Source organism: Artibeus jamaicensis, unplaced genomic scaffold, assembly GCF_021234435.1.
Source record: "Artibeus jamaicensis isolate MK-2021 breed Jamaican fruit bat unplaced genomic scaffold, CSHL_Jam_final contig_2259, whole genome shotgun sequence".
Lineage (NCBI taxonomy): Eukaryota > Metazoa > Chordata > Mammalia > Chiroptera > Phyllostomidae > Artibeus > Artibeus jamaicensis.
In genome coordinates this window covers 7,047,790-7,060,809 of record NW_026521468.1, presented here as the reverse complement: position 1 = coordinate 7,060,809, position 13,020 = coordinate 7,047,790, and the positions used below count along the sequence as shown (strand labels likewise).

Sequence of the window (13,020 nt, the reverse complement as noted above, 5' to 3'; positions counted from 1 at the left end):
GGCAGGAAGCCAGGCCACAGGCCCCAAGGCGCCATTCGAGCACCCTGCCCAAGGTGGGGCAGAGGCCCCACATGACCAGCCCACCTCCCCTCCTTGCAGGAGCTCGAGGCCTGGACCACGGATTTTGCCCTGCCCACCGCCGTGTGGCTCGCTGGCTTCTTCAACCCGCAGTCCTTCCTCACCGCCATCATGCAGTCCATGGCCAGGAAGAACGAGTGGCCACTGGACAGGATGTGTCTGTCCGTGGAGGTGACCAAAAAGAACCGGGAGGATGTGACCGCCCCACCCCGTGAGGGCTCCTACGTGTACGGACTCTTCATGGAAGGTAAGGGGGTCTCCAGGACCAGCTCTTGGTCATGACAGCCGCCCATGCCGTGAGCGGAGCGGGGGCGGGGGCACAGGGCAGGGGCACAGGACAGGCGCCCAGAGCAGACCACAGTGACAGGGTAGCACAGACAGGTCTGGGGGATGGAAACACGGCCCCTCAGGCAAGGAGCAGGCTCGCCCCCATGGGAGGCACTGTCTGAGAGGAGGGACTTGGCCTCCCAGGCCAGGAGGCAGGGACACCAGGGGGCAGGAACACCAGGGGGCAAGGACACCAGGACAGATGTGCATTTGGCAGGTGAGGGGCCCGGAGACCCCTCGGCCAGGGCCCCTGTCCCCGCCCCACCTCTATCGAGCAGGGGGGCCAGCCCGTCCTGCTGAGCAAGCCGAGTGCCGTGCCCTGCGCGGTGTCCGGGCTGCTCCCACATCACTACTGACAGGCATGCCGCCCTCCTCCGTATTTATTTTGAAATTAGTTACAGACAGGAAATATAACATAACCATCACCGAGGTGGGAACAGACAGTGGCCCGGGCAAAGGGAGAACTGGGCGCGGGCACTTGTGGAGGCTGCACTGCGCATGCGCACAGGACCGAGGGGGCAGGGGGCGGAGCTGGGGCTCCTAACCCCGTGATTCACGCAACGTAGCGCGGGCCTGCACTGAGCAGAGGTCAGGGACCAGGCTCCAAGCATCAGGAGTGAGCGATGGGGCGAGCACGGAGTGTGTGGCCAGTGCGCCGTGGACAGAGGCAGTCACCCGCCCCCCACAGCGCCTGGTCTACAGCCCCAAGTTTACTGTTCCTGCGCCCCTGGCAAGCGGGCTGCAGCTATTACCCGTGGGGGCGGGGCCAGGGCAGGCCACGCCCTCCCCTTGGCTCACCGCCAGCACTATCCCGCAGGGGCTCGCTGGGACACCCAGACTGGAGTCATCGCTGAGGCGCGGCTGAAGGAGCTGACGCCAGCCATGCCGGTCATCTTCGTCAAGGCCATCCCTGTGGACCGCATGGAGACCAAGAACATGTATGAGTGTCCCGTGTACAAAACACGTGTACGCGGCCCCACCTACGTCTGGACCTTTAACCTGAAGACCAAAGAGAAGGCTTCCAAGTGGGTGCTGGCAGCCGTGGCACTGCTCCTGCAGGCCTAGTCCGCGCCCCGGCCGGACCCTCGCCGGACCCTCTCCGAAGGTCGTGCTGACCACCAGAAACCTCGTCCTGCAGCCAGCGCTGGCTCTTGCAGCAGCCGCAGGTGCCTTCCGTTCCCCGAAGTAACCAGGGCCCCTTAGAGCTGGGGGCCCCTGAGTGCAGGGCGGGGGCAGTGTGGAAGGGGGTGTGGGCCAATTAAAGCACCGGCGTCACCAAGTTGTGTCTGAGTCACCCAAGCAGCTTCGGACCAGCACAGGCTTGGGGACAGGAGCCGATTCCCAGCCACCAGGGCAAGTGTCCCAGGGACCAAACCCCACGTCCTGACCTCCCTGGAGGGCCAGTTAATTTCCTCCTACCAGCAGCACCGAGGGTCAGGGCTCGGCCACCACGCGGTGACCCACCATGGGAGGACAGGAGCTGCCATGGCCACACAGTCCCCTAGGGCGCCCTCCATCCCTGTCTCAGTTCCACCAGTGCCCTCTCCAGTCTCAGAGGAACCGTTTCCATGCAGCTGAAGCACATTCCCTCCCCTGCCCACGTCCCCAAACCACTGGGAACAGGGACCAACTTAGCCATGACTGTCCTGGGCAGCCACACAAAACCCCAAGTCCACAAGCCCCCTCTTCCTACTGGGCAGCATTTCGCCTTCCTCCTCTCCAGCCCCTGCCCTGTGCCCCACGGCATGTGCCTCCAGTGGTCTCACCGACAACCCCGGGCGAGCCTGGCAGGTCGCCAGGCGAGGCACCGCTGCCCTCCAACAGCGAAGGGACCCTGATCCCGACCAGCGAGGAGGCCTCTCCACCAACGCCTGTGGCCCCGGGAACAAGCCCGTGGGCAAGTCCCTCACCCCACGTGTTGGGTCCAGTCCCCGACCCTGTCCAGGTGGACAGAGCTAAGGGACCCAACTGGGACCTCCAAGGAAAGGCAGTTGGGACACACCAGTGGCTGCACACAGTGGCCAGGAGGGAAGGTGCAAGAGGGGGCGAGCAGCCGCCCCTCCTCACTCAGGGCTCCTGTCCCAGGGGGATGGGGGGCTGTGGAGCCACCACCAGCTGCCCTGGGACACACCCAGCTGAGGCCTGCAGCCCCGATCACCTGCCCCCAGAACCACCAACTCAGCATCTGACAGCAGGTGGCTGGGCTGCCACGAGAGGCTGGCTAGGGCTGTGGGGGGCAGGCATGAGGGGACAAACTGGGAAGCAGGGGCACAGGGAGGCTGCTAGTGGGGCCCACAAACGCCAGATCAGACGGAAGCCAGAGGGCCCACAGACGGCACACACAGAGGACTCTTGCCCAGTCTATGGCTCAGCAGGTGGCCCTGGAAGCCCTGAACTTGAGGCTGGCAATTCACAACTGACCAACCATCCGGGGTGTCCAGGAGGGCAGGGACCAGGGCCAGGAGCCTGGCTGCCCAGCTTCCACCTCTGCCGGCCGGGAGGGGTCACTGCAGCCCTTCACGTGCAGGCCGGAGGGACAGCTGTGGAGGGAGCGGGAGACGAACAGGCCTGGCCCCCAGGCAACTCATCTCAATCCCTGGTGATAACCACAAAATGGGAAGTTTTCCCAGTTTTGCCTTCAGGGCCTAAAATAGTCGTATCACACAACACACCGCAGGCTGATGGTTATCTGCAAACTTCCCGAGAGAAGCTTCGGCTCCGGGGTGCAGGCCGGTGACAGGGAGGCAGGGCCTGGGCCAGCCCGCCCCGCTGCCAAGGGAGCACTGCCTTTCTGGTCTGCGCCCCGCACCTGGCTGACCGGGGAGGCCAGCACTGAGGTCTGGGGGAGAGCTCCTGGGTGGGGGGCAGAGACCTGCCTGGGGCTGTCTGGAAGGTAATTAGGAGAGGCAAAGAGAGGGGACGAGCGGGGCCCCACAGAGCCTGGGGTGCGGCACTGCTCACCCAAAGCCTCTCTCCAAACAGAGCCCGGCCCGGCACATTCTTTTGGCCTCTCTGGTCCAACTGTCCCCCAGGACAGTTCACTAACTAGTCGCAGTGTAAACAGGGCTCGCTCACGTGCTGCGGCCCCAGGGAAGTGTGTCCGGCCACCGCCCACCTCCAGCCCCAGCCCTGCCAGCCGCCCGGCCCCGGAGCTGCCTGGCACACACCCGGGCCTGCCTGTGCGGCTGGGCCAGCCCGTCTTCAAGGGCCAGTGAGGGGGCCCTCGGCGCTGCCAGCCCCCAGGAGGCAGACGTGAGGCCACTCCAGAGGCAGCGTGCAGGGTCGGGCCCCACCTTGCCCCCCGAAGGCCCATCTCTGAGCGGGTCCCGGCCCCTGGAGACGTGTGGCGGGGCACCCTGGCCTTTGATGAGCACCCAGGACGTGCTGAGGTAACACAAAAGTGTTTTAAGTGAACCCAACAAAAGTGAGGTCCATTCTTCAACAAAGGGGCTTCAAGGCAAACAAAAGAAAAACCCACATGTTAAACGGGACCTGGGTAACATGTCACCAATCACAAGGCCGGGGCCCTATCCAGACGTCGGTCTAAGGCATCAAGAAATTGAAAGGAAAAAAATGCTTAAAAAACCAACTGGCGTTGTGAGCACCTCCCAGGCATCTCATGGCCCAAAGGAATTCCTGCTTTAAGCAGGTGTGACGCTGGAAGCGTGTTTGGGGGTAGGAGTTTTTTTGAAGCCTTTATACCCCAGGGGGACCCGAAGGAACCGACACTGTGAACACTGAGCGGCGCCTCCCCGCCCCGCGCTCTCCTCTCCCACCCGTCTCTCCCGCCCTTCCCCACGGGCCCCAGGCCCCACCACTGCCACCCGCCAGGGCAGTGCCACCAGGGCTGGGGAGCCGGGGGCCTGAGCCTGTGAGAGGCATCTGTGGGTGGCGTCGGAACTTGCAGGGCCCAGGACACAGAGGACAGCTGGGGGAGACCTGCCACACACGGTGGCCGTGCCCTGCCCACCGCCCCCCCACGCCCAGTCAGTTCTCTCAATGGGTGGAGTGCGTGCGCCCCATCACCAGAGCTGGCTTGTGACGGCGCCCCTGGGACATGCGGCACAGGACTGGCAGGGAGCCGCGGCCGTGCTCTGGGGATCTAACCCCTAACCCCAGAGAGGCCGGCTGAGCGTCCCTTCCTCCCGATCCTGCCCTCTCAGCACCTGCTCAGCTTCCAGGGGGGCACACAGGGTCTCCCCTTGGTGTCCCGAGGTCGCCGGGCCCTGGCCCCTGGATGCTGACCGCCCCGGCCAGCCTGCTCCCTGACAGAAGAGGGAGGGCGGCCCCACTCAGCATCCTCGATGCGAGAGGCATACGCAGCAACCCCGACCAGGCGGGAGCCCTGGGGCTCCCACAGGAGGTCCCGGAACCCCCCCATCCCACCAGTCCCTGGGGAGCCGAGCGCACAGAGGCAGCACCTGTGGTCCTCAGAAGAAGTTCTTGATGAATGGAGTCACCATCTTCACCCACAGTTTCACCTGCCGACTCGGCTGCTCAAAGGTGGCAGAGGACACCACACCCGATCTCAGGTACAGCTGTTCCTGTTCCTGGAGAAGGGAACCGACGGGTTAGGGGCCGCCCGGGGCCCGAGCAACGCGGCCCCAGACCCAGTGTCAGCGAACAGATGCACAGGGTCCCCTCCGAACGCTCCTGAGAAAGGCTGAGGAGCCCACGTCCCTGAACCTACGGACCGAGACGTGCATGGAACAGGCAGTTCAGCATCCAAGACACACGGCTGGCAGAAAAGATGCTTAAAAGTCCACCCTCGCTGCCTGAGGTGCTGCCCATCAGGGCCGTTTTTCAAACGAGACGGCCGAGCGCCCACAGCGCCATCCCCCGGGGCGGCCGGGGCAGATGCGGACAGTCTCAGGAGCTCTGGAAGCACCGCTCCCAAGGCCTGACCCCTCGGGAGGGCTGCACGGAACCCCGGGCTGAGGGCTCCACACGGACCCTCTCACTGCACCCACAGAGCTGGGAACGACCGGGAACCAGTGGGGTGCGAGGCAGCCACTGGAACACGACACACCCAGGGGCCGGCCCAGCACTCTCCACGGGTGGCCGTGTCCCAGAGCCTTCCTCTAGAGACACGGGAAAGTGCACAACACATTCAGCAAAAAGACGCTGCATGTGAGGCGACACACACGCTGTAAGTCTAACCGCGTGAACCCAGACCCAGGCTCCGCTTCTCCGCCGGCCCACGGGACGGAGACGGGGCAGGCACGACCCCGCGGTTCACCCCGGGCAGTGCCTGCGTCTGCTTCGAAGAAACACTTTTCTCAGCCTCGTCACGGACTGCGTGGACGGCCAGTGGAGGCAGGACCGTCTCAGAAACAAGGGCCCACAGGGGCTGAGGCCCCTCCTGGACCTCTGTGCCCCGGCTGTGAGCCGCCCCACCTAACGCCACGGCGGGACCCACGGCTCGGCCCCGGCTATGGAGACGATCCGTCTACTGCAGGGCCAGCAGCGCCTGCGCACTCGGTGACGCGTGCCCTGGGACAGGCACGAAGGCCATCCCTGACAGCTGCTCCGGCCCCCAGGAGAGCCTTACAGAACCAGTTCTGAGTCACCGCCCAGGGCAGGGGTCTGGTGGCCATGGACGTGACACTCCCCGGCCCGGGTCTGCACAGCCCCCAAACCTGGGTGCCCTTTGCCGCCCCCCTCTAACCCCGGGGCGGGCGGCTGCTGCAGGACCCGCAGCCTGGCTGGTGCGCCAACAGACAAGCCAGCTCTGGTCTCGGGGGGCTGGTTTGCAGAAGTCTCCACGGACTGGCTCCGGCTTTAGGTTTTCAAATGAATACACAGCCAAGATTCCAATTAAATTACCGGAAACACTTGAGTCTCCTCCCCGACCCCACATGTGGACGGAGAAGGAAGTCAGCTGAACGAAGTCACGATGCCGTTTGTGGGAGTTTTTCTGGGGTCACGAGTGGTAAACTGTGTTCTCCGGACAAAACCAGGAAGCTTACAGCATCAACTGTGTGCGCTGGGCAAAGGGAGGCGCTCCAGGCTCTGATAAAAACACGTCCCCCTCCCTGCGCCCACTGTGACCCAGCGGGCCCCTCCCGCACCCCCAGCGGTGCTGCAGCGGCGGCTACAGGGCAGGCCCGCGGGCAGCGGGGTTTTAGGGACTTTCTGGGTGGCTGGGCAGTCCCAGGACTGGGCACTGGACAGGCCTCCCGGGGGAGGGGGGGCAGCTGCAGTCCCAAAACATTAAACATGTAGGTGGAATCATCTAGAAGCACACTTCTGCATTTCCGAGGCCAGAAACCAGCCCGCCTCTAAGGACGGCTGAGCCGCAGTGGCCGGGCCTGCTGCCCCCCGCCATCGAAAGCCCCGGGGAGTCGGGTTTGGGAAGAGAGAGAAAACATCCCAAACACGTCGCTTGGGAAAGCAGTTGCTGACCACAACCGGCCCAGCCTTTCCCAAGAACCAGGATGTGGGTTCAGTCCCCTAACTCAGGAAGTAGGGTGAAGAGGCAGTCCCAGGGCCCCGGGCTCAGGCCGGGGCTGCTCCCCTAAATCGGCCCCAACCCATGAGACCGGTCCTGGCCCGAGGCCAAGCTCACACGAAGACCCACTGTGGGCAGGGCCCCCCCCCCCCGTGATGGCGACGGCCCACTCTGTACGGCAGAGGCGGGGTCCAGCGCCACTCGCTGCCATGGGGGCTGCAGACGGGACCTTTCACACCAGCCCGGCTCTGAGGCCAGCATCCCCGGCTGGAACCTCGCTGCAGGCTTTCCTTGGTCACTTGCTGGAAGCCTCCCTGTAGCCAGGAAGCTGCTAAGCAGATCGGACTCTCCGGGTGGCCACCCAGAGCATGACCGCTGCCACTTCCCCTGGCCCCTGGTCGTGAGCCCTTCCCGGCACCACAGCCCTGCTTGGCCGGACGAGGTTCCCAGATCGCAGGAGGCTGACCCGGGGACAGGCTGTGGCCGTTTCCTCCCGTCCACAGAGGCCCCAGCTGTTTCGCAACAGTGACTCCCAAACACTCGGGAACAGGGGCTGCACAAGGCCACCGGCTGAAGGCTTGCGGGGCAGGCCCGCAGCAGGGCTGCCTGCGCACCCGCCGCCCGGAGCCCCGCCCGGGCGCACACACGGGAACCCAGCCGCGTCCTGGGACACCTGCCAGCACTGGGCACAGGGACTCACGCAAAACCCCTCACGAACTCCGGTGACTTCCTGTGACTGTCCTTCGGAGGATAACAAGTCTGACTGTCACTTGGGGAGCACCGAGACCACCGCCGACCCTCTGGGAATGTCTCCTTTCTCCAGCCGCCCCTCTCCACTTGTGTCTCCCTTGTGGGGACACTGCCCCGCAGCCCCTCAGCCGCTCCCTCCCGTCTGGGGGGCTCTTTTCTGGGAACAATGGGGTGTCGGCTGGAGCCCTCCCTGCTTCGCCCACGTCCCTCCACAGGGGCCCTCGGCCCTGAGAGAGGCTGGGAACCCCCGCTGTGCTCATTTGGGGACAGCGCTGTCCTCTGCCCACCAAGGCGCAGCTCCAAAGGCAGCCCTGCAGGTCTCTTTTGCACCAGCGCCACGGGCACCTCAGACAGCCGCCGCAGACCACAAGGACGCGGGCAGGTCTGAGCCCCCGCCCCGCCCCCATCTCCCGGGCGCCCTGGCCACACCGACCTGATGAAGCTGCTGCTGCAGGGCCTGGCTCTCCGTCACGATGGCGATCTGGGCCTCCAGGTCCCGGTGCACTGACCTGTACCCAAAATTAGGAGAGCCAATCAGCGTGAGACAGGGCAGGCTGCTCTCTGCCAGGTACAGCCAGAGGCCTGCAGGGAAGAGGAAAGGTGCAGACAGGAGTGAGCACCGCGCCGCCTGGGAGGCCACTCCACGCCTCGCTCCACCTGGGAGAGAAGCAGACCCCCATCACCCCCTCCCGTGGCTCCCCCAGGCCTGCTGTCCCTCCTGGCCCCAGGGGCTTCGGGCAGCCTAGCGCCCCCTTCAGGGGGCTCACTGGGTGGGTCCTGTTCTCTGGGCCACACTGCCCCCCCCAGCCAGCCACGGTGGGCCCCCGAAAGGGAGCTGCTGGCACCCGTGTCGGGGCCTCCCCCGAGTCGGGGCCTCGCAGCCCTGCCCTCTCAGTGGCCTACGCCAAGCCCGGGACTGGAACTCACCCCGTCCTCCCTGAGCCCCAGGGGCTGGCAGCAGAGGTGCGGGGTGAGCACAGGGCCCCACTCTGCTTCCACCTGAAGACTGTGGGGCCCTGCGCCGAGGGGCAGACCATGCTGCCAGCTCAGCCTCCTGACCCGCTGGGGGCCCGTGGACAGAGAGCCCGACAGGCCCTTCTCCCCGAGGACCAGCCCCCGAGCTGGCGGAGCACTCGGAGGCGAGGCCCGATGGTGCACTTGGTCATGTGGCAGGGGCTGCTTTGCCCCCCACCGTGGGAATGGGGTACAGTCTGACGTGACCACAGGGACACCCCGTGATGGGGATCACAGGTTCTCTCGGAACCTACAACGTCACATGAAGCGCAGGCCGGCCCCCTGCTCTGCACCCCGTCCCCGCTCTCCGCCCCCCAGGGCCAAGGCTGGGGCCGGCTGGCACAGCCCAGCCCACAAGGGCTGCTCCTAAAAGCACTCTTCCCCGAGCCTCCCCAGGACCCAGGCAGCCCTGGCCCCGGCCCCCCTTCCCTACAGGCTGCACGTGCACCAGCACCAGCACGCTCACCGGGAACCCGGCCACCTGGCCGCTCGGCAGGGCCCCCGCACACAGCAGCCCCCGGCACCCTCCCACCCCCACCGGCCTCTCTGCCAGCATGACCTTTGCAAAGGGCCCACGGCCACAAGCAATCAACAACGAGTAACACACACCAAGCTCCTGAAATAGAAGGCCATTTCCTAATTCTCACCCGGAGCAAGAGCACTTCCAAGAACATCTTGGGCAAGAAATGACGATGCTCGGCTCCCTCTTCCTGTAATGCACTTGACCCCTCCACACACACACTCGAAAGGGCCACATCAAAGCCACTTGCTTGCCTGTGCATGACACTCCGCCACCTGCCCACCCCACTGGGCCGCTGCTGAGCCGCCACCAGGGCTGCCTGTCGGTCCCGGACCCTGGCCTTCTGCTGCAGCCGCCCGGGAGGGAGGTCCAAGCAAGCCGCCACCCTCATCCTCCGCACCCATCCCCGCTGACTCCGCTGCCCCACGGCCCACAAAGCCTGCAGCCAGAGGGACAGGCAACTGGGCTCGAGGGAAGGCGAGCGCTCTGGCCACCTCCCGTTACTGCCCCAGCTCTTCTGGGTTCTCCCGGGGCCACTCGGAGGAGGAGGACGGGGGTGGGGGCAAGGAAGGGGATGCCTGACACCCACGTGGGTGATCCAGGTTAGGGTGGGTGTGAATCACGCCGCCCTGTGTCCATCCCGGGCTCCTGGACCATGGGGTCTGAAGGGCCTGGTCACACAGGCACTTTTACCTGTGGAACTGGCATGAACAGGGACCACTCCCTGGACAGCCCACCCGGACAGCCCCCACAGGCACCTCCGCTTCTGCTCCTCAACTCGTTCTGCCCTGAAGAAGCTTTCTAAGGCCTATTTTCCCTCACTGCTGCCCCCTGAAAATAACTATCACCACGGACAAGGTGTCCACCCACCTGCACTTCACGTGCAGTGAGTCTGAGGTCCTGCTGGTGCCACCGACCCCCGCCCACCCCCCCTCCGCCTGCCCCCCAGAACCTGGGAGAGCAACCCACAAGGGCTTCCACCCCCGCCTCCCCCTCCCAGGCTGGGCTTTAGCCGAGGGCTCGGGGTCACAGAGGGCACACAGGTTGCACAGCACGAGCCCCTCGGGGGAGCCTGCCCCCACCAACTTCCTCTGGAACCTAGTTCCACTGAAACCTCTTTCCCTCAGGAGATAAAGGCCACCCTGACCGGTGTGGCTCAGCTGGCTGCGCATCACCCTGCACACGGAAGGTTGCCGGGTCAATTCCCGATCGGGGCACAGGCCTGGGTTGTGGTCCCGACTGGGGCGTGTCCGAGGGGCAGCCTGTCACTGTGTCTCTCTCACCCCAGTGACCTCTCCTCTCCTCCTCCCTCCCTTCCCCACTCTCTGAACATAAAAAATAGTAACAATAAGCTCTTTAAAACAGGAAGATAAAGACCATAAACGGTGCAGCGGGTGGCCTCACAGTGCCGGGGCCACAAGAGCCGGGAGCAAGGTCCTCCCGGACGAGGCCCGCTGGCCCGGGGCGCCCAGGCCTTGCGCTGCGCCCTGCCTGGGGCTGGGAAGCCAAGGGCGCTGTGGAGCCTGTCCATCCCTCGGGTCAGGAGCACTGGGGGACAGACTCGCCACCCGGAAACGTGACACTTCCCAGCAGGCCCGAGATCCGCTGTGAAGCCCCGGCGCCTCGGCACCCAGGCCCGGCGCCTCCAGCATCCCAGGGACCACCGGCCTGGGGAGCAGCACTGAGGCCGCTGGGAGCTGACGGACCCAGACGACCTGCTGCACGCCCTGAGCCCCACCTTGAGGAAGGGGGACACCTACTTCCACCCCACGGGCCCGACAGTACCGTCCGCACACAGCGAAGCCTCACTCTGAAGAGGGAACCAGGGGACCGAGAGCTTCCCACAGCACTGACCGCATGGTCCCAGCCCTCGCCGACCGCCCCACCCCCGGCCACCTTCCAACACCACTGCCCTCCACAGGGCCCAGTGTGGCTTTTCAGTGTCTGGCTGCATGTCTCCGTGCCCCAGTGCCACCTGCTCAGGGAGGCCCTCCTCGACCCCCCCACCTGAGACCCCTGCCAGCAGGGACCCTCATCTCCCACCTCCTTCCTGAACCCGCTGGACCTGGCACTGTGTTTGAACTGGACCCCCTGCCCAAGACCTGCCCTGTTCCACTGTAAGCCTCTGGGGGGCAGCGTCGGTCTGCCCTGTGCCCAGGGCCTGGCCCTGTGGCCTCGCCCAGGGTCTGGGGAGCCTGTGTGCACCGCGAGGCCCTGCCAACAACTGACCGTTAGATGACCCCCGAGTACTCTGAGGCTGCAAGGCAGGGGGCTCCTGGGCACTGGGCCAGAGGCCTCTTTGGGGGCTACACCCAGAAAAATCCAAAATGCCCCCTCCCCCCCAGTATTCTGCAGTAAATCTCGGGGCTCTCAGCCTGCCTGAGCAGGAGGGGACAGAAGATGTCACAGCCGCTCCTCAAGTGGACGGCGCTGCCTGTCGGCTGCCGGCGCAGCACCAAGCCCTCCAGGGGCCCCGAGCTGGCGCAGGCTCAGCCTCAGGTGAGCACACCCGCCAGCTCCCAGGTGGGACGAGACCCACCAGGGCCAGGCAAGCGGGCGGCGCTGCCCAGCTGCCCTTCAAGCTCCCTTTCCAGCCTGTGCCAAGCAGCCTGTCGGGACGGCAGGATGGGAGTGGCAGCTTCGCTGTCGTCATTAACAGGCCGCTGTCCTCACGAGTCAGAACCCTCCAGCCCCCCGCCGCGCCCCTCCCGGCCACACGCAGACCTGGGACACTGCGCCCAGATGAATCAAAGTTTCTCCCGAGCCTCTCCCTGAGGCGCACACCCACGGCAGAGCCCTGCCCCGCCCCCGCCTGGCGTGGGGGGGCACCGGCCCGGGCGCGCCCACTGCTCGCCGCTTCCGCTCAGGACAAGGGGACACGGGAAACCTCTGTGCCTTTCTCCCAACTGGGCTGTGAACCCAGAACTGCTCTAAAAAAAATGAAGTCTTCTAACAAATAAATAAAACAAACAGAAAAGCAAAAACCTTCAGTTACAAGAAAAGAGCTTGCCGGGTGAGCTACTGTGCACCCCGGTACCTGGCCACTGACGCCTGCACAGCGAGGAAGTGAAGTGATGGACGTGAAGCGACGTGAACCCCCAGCGCCCACGGTGACCCCGCAGTGCCCCAGGTCCTGCCCCTCCAAGACTCCAAGAGCAGCAGCCTCTGCACTGACTCAGTCCACACGGGTCTCCTCAGAGCTCTCAACAGGCAGCCTCTGTGAAAACCCAACGAAATACGCAAGCCACACGGCGAGAGAGAAGTCTCCGGCACACCGGCGGCAGACACCAGGCCTGCGGGCTCGGCCCGCCTTGTTTGATCCGGCCGGCACCTTGTTTCTACCTGGCGGCAGGGCCCAGCTCCTTGCCCCTAGTTAAGGAGTAGTTACATTTACACGGTCCCAAAATTACATTCGGCTCTTTGAAGGCCACCACGAGGCTGATGTGGCCTCGGTGGAAAGGAGGTTGACACCCCTGCTCTAGCAGGTGCCTTTGAACAGTGGGAGGCCCCTCCGGCTCGCTGAGGCAGCTGGATCATAGTACACGCACATGTACCGCGTCTGCCGAGAAATGAGCCAGGCAGGCCCCCAGTGCACACCTCCGCCCGGGCCCCCCCAGCAGCACGCAGCTCTGCAGCACGGCCCGAGCCTCGGCCCAGCACTGCCAACGGACAGGGACTCAGAAAACATGGCAGGGCACACCTGCACCCATGCAGGCCACCGAGTGAACAGTGGTCTGGCACCTGCTGCCCGGAGTGGTCACTCCCCACGACAAGGCCATTCCTCCCCACCTGGCCAGCCAGTGTCTTGTGGGCAGGGACCAAGCAGAGCTTCCTCGCAAAACCAGGCCTGTGGGGCCGCCAACAGGACTCGGTGAGCCCA

General features: G+C 65.2%; 2 protein-coding genes across 2 annotated transcripts in view; one reads left to right on the top strand and one right to left on the bottom strand.

Annotated features, from left to right (window-relative positions):
• DNAH17 (dynein axonemal heavy chain 17) overlaps window positions 1-1,677 on the top strand; it is an 81,624-nt gene extending 79,947 nt beyond the window's left edge. Inside the window, exons 79-80 of the mRNA XM_053660379.1 lie at window positions 100-325; window positions 1,223-1,677. Coding sequence (XP_053516354.1) covers window positions 100-325; window positions 1,223-1,470 — 474 coding nt within the window. The 3' untranslated portion in view covers window positions 1,471-1,677. The remainder of the gene's footprint in view (window positions 1-99; window positions 326-1,222) is intronic.
• The window catches only part of PGS1 (phosphatidylglycerophosphate synthase 1), a 30,480-nt gene continuing 18,229 nt past the window's right edge, over window positions 770-13,020 (bottom strand). Inside the window, exons 8-10 of the mRNA XM_037157828.2 lie at window positions 8,040-8,188; window positions 4,827-4,955; window positions 770-1,315 (exon numbers count right to left, since the gene is read on the bottom strand). Of these exons, the coding sequence (XP_037013723.2) occupies window positions 4,836-4,955; window positions 8,040-8,188 (269 nt within the window). The 3' untranslated portion in view covers window positions 770-1,315; window positions 4,827-4,835. The remainder of the gene's footprint in view (window positions 1,316-4,826; window positions 4,956-8,039; window positions 8,189-13,020) is intronic.